We start from the raw sequence: 6,000 nt of genomic DNA on the forward strand, positions 1-6,000 counted from the left end.
GAACCAGCTGACTCCCACCACTGAGGTTAAGGTAGTAACACAGCTGTTCAGCTGAATCTAGTTTCCCCATTGCTGGTCGGAAGGTTGCAAAAGGGGATCACACGACCCCGGGGCACTGCAACCATCGTAAATATGAGTCAATTGCCAAGAGTTTGAATTTTCATCAGGGGATCACGGGACATTGCAGTGGTCGAAAATGTGAGAAATGGTCATAAGTCACTTTTTTTTTCAATAGTCTTGTAACTTTGAATGGTGTTTAAAAGAACTGTTGTGTAACTCGAGGACTACCTGCAGTAGATGCACAAGGGATCTATTAACACAAATGCCAAAAAGGGATATGTGTTAGTGGTGTGATATGGTTGTTGGGCTGTTGTTGTTTTTTATAAAAGTCAGTTTGCAGGGTTCCCAAAGCCTAGGAATGCCCCGTTTTTCACAAAAAAAAAAAAAACCAAGGCGTGCAGATGTTTTGGGAGGCCTGCAGAGTGCAAAAACTATTTTTTTTAATTTACCTCTTCAAAATCGTGGTGCATCTTATACTCCATGCGTCTTAGAGTCCGAAAAATATGGTAGTTCGCTTAATTTAGTGTGAAGATTTGTTCGTGACTCTCAGAGACTCCTTGCCAAGTATTTTCCTGTACAGCGTTGCGTTTGGAAGATATTGGCCTGGCAGCTCTCCAAGCCTGATAAGGTCTGTGGTTGTAAATTCACCCTTGGAAGACTGTTTGCCGGGACTTTGCTGGATGTGAACGAGAGGAGTTCACACGAGCTTAATAAAAAGGGGTTTTGTCGGGACAAGGAGTCTGCTTCGTGATTTGGTGAAGCCTGGGTCAGAACAAAAGATGCCATCAGTTGAGCTTTCAGTGGGGAGACATAAAATAAGCCCCTCCAAGTAGTTGGAGGTTCTGATGCCAATCCATTTGCTTTCCAATCAGGAGAAGTCCCTTCTGAAGATGGTACCTCAAGATGAAGACTCTAACGATCGACCTTTGCACATACCCAAGGAGATCTGGCTCCTGGTGGACCACCTCTTCAAGAATGCCTGCCATCAGGTATGGTTCAGGAACCATCTAAGCCGGAGGGGGGGGTGTCTCCAAACGTGGGAACTTTTAAGACTTATGGACTTCAACTTCCAGAATTGAACTTCAGCTTCTGGGAGTTGGAAGTCCTCAAGTCTTAAAATTGCCAATTTTGGAGACACCTGATCTACGTACGCATGGTTTTATTCATCATCCTTGTTAGTCTTGGCTAAGTAGTGAGGTGGCCTAGAGGTTGAGCTCTCCCCTCACAAATGGGAGGCTGTGGGTTCAATCCTAGGTAGAGGCAGATATTTCTACCTCTGGGCACAATGAGAATATATCTGCTGAACAAAACTCCACATTGGCGACAGGAACGGCATCGGGCCAGTAAACAATCCGCTCCATTCAGTGACCCAGACTCCACCTCGCAAGGGATTATGGGGGTCATTAAAAGGAGATGATGATTGTTCATCTTGGCTAACAAATGAAGTTTTCATTTGGCAATGAAAACGCCGTTTCTGCCATAGATCATGGCTAATTTTGCCCATCGCAACTAAGCTAACAGTGTGGTTTACGAATCACGATGCTTAGAAATAACCCAGCAGGTTGAATCAAAGGCGAGCAAGCCTGTATGATGTCCTAGCATGTTTCATGGGTCCAACACGAGTGTTACGTGGGGGCTTCTCTCTGGCAGGAGGATCTGTTCCAAACCCCCGGCATGCAAGACGAACTACAGGATATAATTGAGTGCCTGGACACCAGCATCCCGGAGTCCATCCGTATCCTTTTCCTGGCGAAGAGGACCAAACAGCTAGATTTAGTCTGGGCTCCGTTTTCCTCCTATCTGATGCCTCAAGTCTCCCTAACCAGAGTACAGATCGTCCTCAAGTTATCACCAGAGATGGTATTCAGCCGGTTCTGACCAATTCTAGCTAACCGGTAACGGAAATTTTGAGTAATTCAGAAAACAGGCAAATACCACCTCTGGCTGGCCCCGCCCCCATCTTTTCTCTGCCTCTGGAGTCCCAGCTGATCGGCTGGGTCTTCTTCTGTTGCCCTGCACAGGAGGACGGAACTGGAAAGCAGGTTGGTGGGTAGGGAATGGGGATTTTGCAGTATACAGTGTAATGAACGCTTGTGTTGCTGCAGAGAATCTCCCCCTTCAGGGTCTTTTTGTGCGGGTCGGAGAGGGGCAGGAATTCCGACTCAGGGTCTGCTTCAGCCTCCTGGTGTGGGGCTTTGGGCAAAGGCTAGGGGGAAGCACTGCTGGTGGTGAAGAGCCGGAGGGCCTCGTTCATGGCCTGGAACTGGCTGACCATCTCAGCCTGCTGATCCTCCAGGCGCTGGTACCTGGCCTTGCACTCCCGCAGGTCTTCCCTCTGTTTGGAAAGCCTATGCTCCTAGTCCTCAGTGAGGTGCTTCTACTGAGCCTCCTTCTCGGTTAGATCCAATTTGAACTCAGCTGTTTTGCCAACTCTTTCTCCTGGTGGCTGCTTAGCTCCAACAACTGCTTCCTGTTGGGGCCCTAAGGAGCCCAGGTGGGCAGGTCAGGAATGGTTGGGAGGGGAGGGACGAGTAGAGGCCAGCGAGGCACCCCACGACATGAGTGACATCGAGTTGGCCACGCCTACCCAGTCACATGACCACCTAGCCATGCCCAGCCAGCCAGTCATTAGACAGGTCATATTAGTGGTCCGCGGGATTTAAAATTATGAATTTAGTGGTCACTGAGGTTCGAAAGGTTGGTGACCCCTGGTGTAGATGGTGGTAGACCATCTTCTTCCTTGACGGAGGACCTTCAGCTGGCAGCAATCACTCGGTGGCTGAAGCTCTGCTCATCTTCCTGGAGGCCCTTCCCGAGCCCGTCATCTGCTATGAACTCTACCAGCGCTGCCTTGACTGCTCCCAGGATAGTCGCCTCTGCCGGCAGGTAGGATCCCAAACGGTCATTGGTCTCGGTTCATCCTGGTCACGTTTCCTACTTTCAGCAATGGAGAGACCAGGTTTTCCTTCCTGTGGGCGGCATTGTCCTGACCTCGGCTTCCCCAGCAGCACGAAGTCGAGTCCTCTTCCCGATAAACCCCTTTTATTTAATGTACATTGCATTTCTCTCCATCAGAGTCTTTCCTCTCCCACGGTCTTTCAAGATAGTTCACAATTACCGACCTTGATCAGGCTTGGAGAGTGGCCAGGCCGATATCTTTCAGACGCCACAATACTTGGCAAGAATGCAGGAATGAACTAATTGTCTCCTGCAAACTCCATTCCCCTTTCGCTCCTCTTTTATTCCCTCTGGGAGGGGCCATTCACCGTCCACCTGGGGCCTTACGCCCAAGTTGACCCTGTTCTTTAGCTGTTCCCTTCGCCTGGCCACTCTGCGCATGCGCACCCTGGGAACAGGCTCCAGCTGTTCGTCTGCCTTACTGATGTCTGACACTTAAGTCAGCTGATAACAGTCAGACGGCCATGGCCCCATCCCCAAACAAAGCCCTCATCAGACTCCAGTACTGGCCCATGTTCCTCCCCAAATGCTTCTCGGCGAGATCAAGCCTTTTCCGGGCAAGTAGGATATGGCCAGCCGTTCCCTTGCCTCTTTTACTCTTCCCCACTTGTATCAGTACGGACCCTCCAGGGATAGGCACAGAGGGTCCCACTGCCTCCTGGGTGCGGTACGCAAGCATTGAGGGTCCGTACCATTAACACGTCTCCAACATAAGTGCTGTGGTCATAATTCTTACTCCTTCCTTTGTAAGAATTGTGGTGGCGTAGTGGTTAGAATGCAGTATTGCAGGCTATGCCCACTGCCAGGAGTTCGATCCTCACCAGGCTCGAGGCCGACTCAGCCTTCCATCAAATGAGGACCCAAATTGCTGGGGCAAAATGCTGAGCCTGTAAACCACTTAGAGAGGGCTGTAAAGCACTGTGAAGTGGTATATAAGTCTTGTGCTGTTGCTCTTCCTTCCTCCCTCTTGCCCTTCCTTCCTACCTTCCTTCCTTCCGTGGTTAGAATGCAGTATTGCAGATTGACTCTGCCCATTGCCAGGAGTTCAACCCTGACGGGCTCAAAGTTGACTCGGCCTTCCATCAAATGAGAACTCAGATTGTTGGGGAGGGGCAAAATGCTGACTGTGAAGCACTTGGAGAGGGCTGTAAAGCACTATGAAGCGGTATATAGGTCTTGAGCTATTGCCCTTCCTTCCTTCCTTTCTTCATTCCTACCCTCCCTCCCTTCCTTGCTTAGAATGCAGTATTGCAGGCTGACTCTGCCCACTGCCAGGAGTTCAATCCTGACGGGCTCAAGGTTGACTCAGCCTTCCCTCCTTCCGATGTTGGTCAGATGAGGAACCTGATTGTTGGCGGGGAGGAAATTCTGACCCTTGTAAACCGCTCCGAGGGGGCTGCCAAACGCTACGGAGCGGTATATAAGCTGCTATCGCTATCGCTTTTTCAGGTTGTCTCTCAGTTGCCACGCTCCCACCGGAACGTCTTCCGCTATGTGATGGCCTTTCTGCGTGAACTTCTGAAATACTCCGAGAGCAACAACGTCAGTGGCAACATGTTAGGTGAGAAAACAATCGGGTGGACGGGGCGTCCCTCCCTCCCCCCCCCCCCGCTCTTCCCCCCAACCCCTTTGTCTCACCCGAACATTTGCTTCCTCCCAGCCACCCTCTTTGCCAGCCTCCTGCTGAGGCCTCCACCCAACCTGGTGTCCAAGCAGACTTTGCAAGACCGCCAGCGAGCCAACAGTTTCATCCTGGCCTTCCTGTTTGGACCAGACGACTACTGAGGACCTGGCATGCATGCCGTGAGCCAGCCAAGCGGCGAGGGAGGAGAGAGGAAGGCCCGGTTGTTCCGGGCCCCGGGACAGTTATTAACAGGGATACGATGCTTTTCAACACTGCGCGCGATTCCTTGTTCCTAAGTTTCCATCTGTGCCGGTCGCCGGTTGTCGACGCAGGAAGGTCCCTGGTGATTTAGCAGACGATCCGGTTTGCTGATCTTGGCCGGCACGCAGTAACAGTTCCGTCCACTCCCAGTCTAGTACTGTATTTCCTCGCCTTTTGTTCCACCGGTCTTATCCCCTGAGTAGCGAAGGGGGCCAGGATCTTTTCTCTGTTGGGAAGACGAGCCAGGCGCCCACCACACAGCCCCCTTTATCTCTCCGCCTGCTTTTGTACAATTCAGCTGTCGTCTGTTCCCATCTGTGGCCCTTGCTCACAGCTCAGCTGGTCTCCCACTGTAGTAGCACTCCTTGTATTTCGCAAAACACCACACCACTGCCAAAACAGGAGGGGGAGGAGAGGGGGAGGTCGGAGCGGCAGATCCCTGCTTTCAAGCAAGCTCCACGGACAAACCGGGTGATGGGTTTCCCCCTTCCCTTGAAGTTCTGCAACTTTGTCTTTCCAAGTTCTCCGTCTTCAGGTTTCTGTACTTTGTGCATATTCACTCTTTTTTCTCTCTCTCTCTTTCTCTGTCTTCTTTTTTTTTTTAACTGTATAATTTATTGGGAAAGTTGTTTCAAAATAAATCTGCATTGTGCAAAAAGCGTCCTGGTATTTGGTGGCAAGCAGCGGAGTGGTGGAGATTTTGGGAATAGAATAGAAATAGGAATAGAATTAGAAATATGAGAATTAGAATTAGAAATAGCGTAGCATAGCATAGAATAAGAGAGTTGGAAGGGATCTTGGAGGTCTTCTAGTCCAACCCCCTGCCTAGGCAGGAAACCCTACACCACTTCAGACAAATGGTTATCCAACCTCTTCTTAAAACTATCTCTTGGAATGCAGCGGCAGACTGTGCAAAATAAAAGACTGTTTATCATGAACGCAAGTTCATTTACGCAGTTCATGTTGTATAGTATGTCTCGCTATCAATTAGCTGTTTTTCAGTGGTGCAGTCCAGCTCCGCTGAGATCAGGGGGGCGCCATGCCACTGATTTCAGTGAAAAACAGCTTGAATCTTTAAGCTTTCTAAATTAAATAAG

The 6,000-nt window shown here is 50.1% G+C and overlaps 1 protein-coding gene across 2 annotated transcripts in view; it reads left to right on the forward strand.

Moving 5' to 3' along the window:
- OCRL (OCRL inositol polyphosphate-5-phosphatase) overlaps positions 1-5,563 on the forward strand; it is a 30,482-nt gene extending 24,919 nt beyond the window's left edge. For both annotated transcript variants that reach the window (XM_032227570.1, XM_032227571.1), the window contains 5 exons: positions 933-1,049; positions 1,711-1,795; positions 2,819-2,946; positions 4,468-4,579; positions 4,679-5,563. In XM_032227570.1, the coding sequence (XP_032083461.1) occupies positions 933-1,049; positions 1,711-1,795; positions 2,819-2,946; positions 4,468-4,579; positions 4,679-4,803 (567 nt within the window). In that variant the 3' untranslated portion in view covers positions 4,804-5,563. The remainder of the gene's footprint in view (positions 1-932; positions 1,050-1,710; positions 1,796-2,818; positions 2,947-4,467; positions 4,580-4,678) is intronic.
- Positions 5,564-6,000: the final 437 nt, after the last annotated feature.

This window comes from Thamnophis elegans, chromosome 12, assembly GCF_009769535.1.
Source record: "Thamnophis elegans isolate rThaEle1 chromosome 12, rThaEle1.pri, whole genome shotgun sequence".
Lineage (NCBI taxonomy): Eukaryota > Metazoa > Chordata > Lepidosauria > Squamata > Colubridae > Thamnophis > Thamnophis elegans.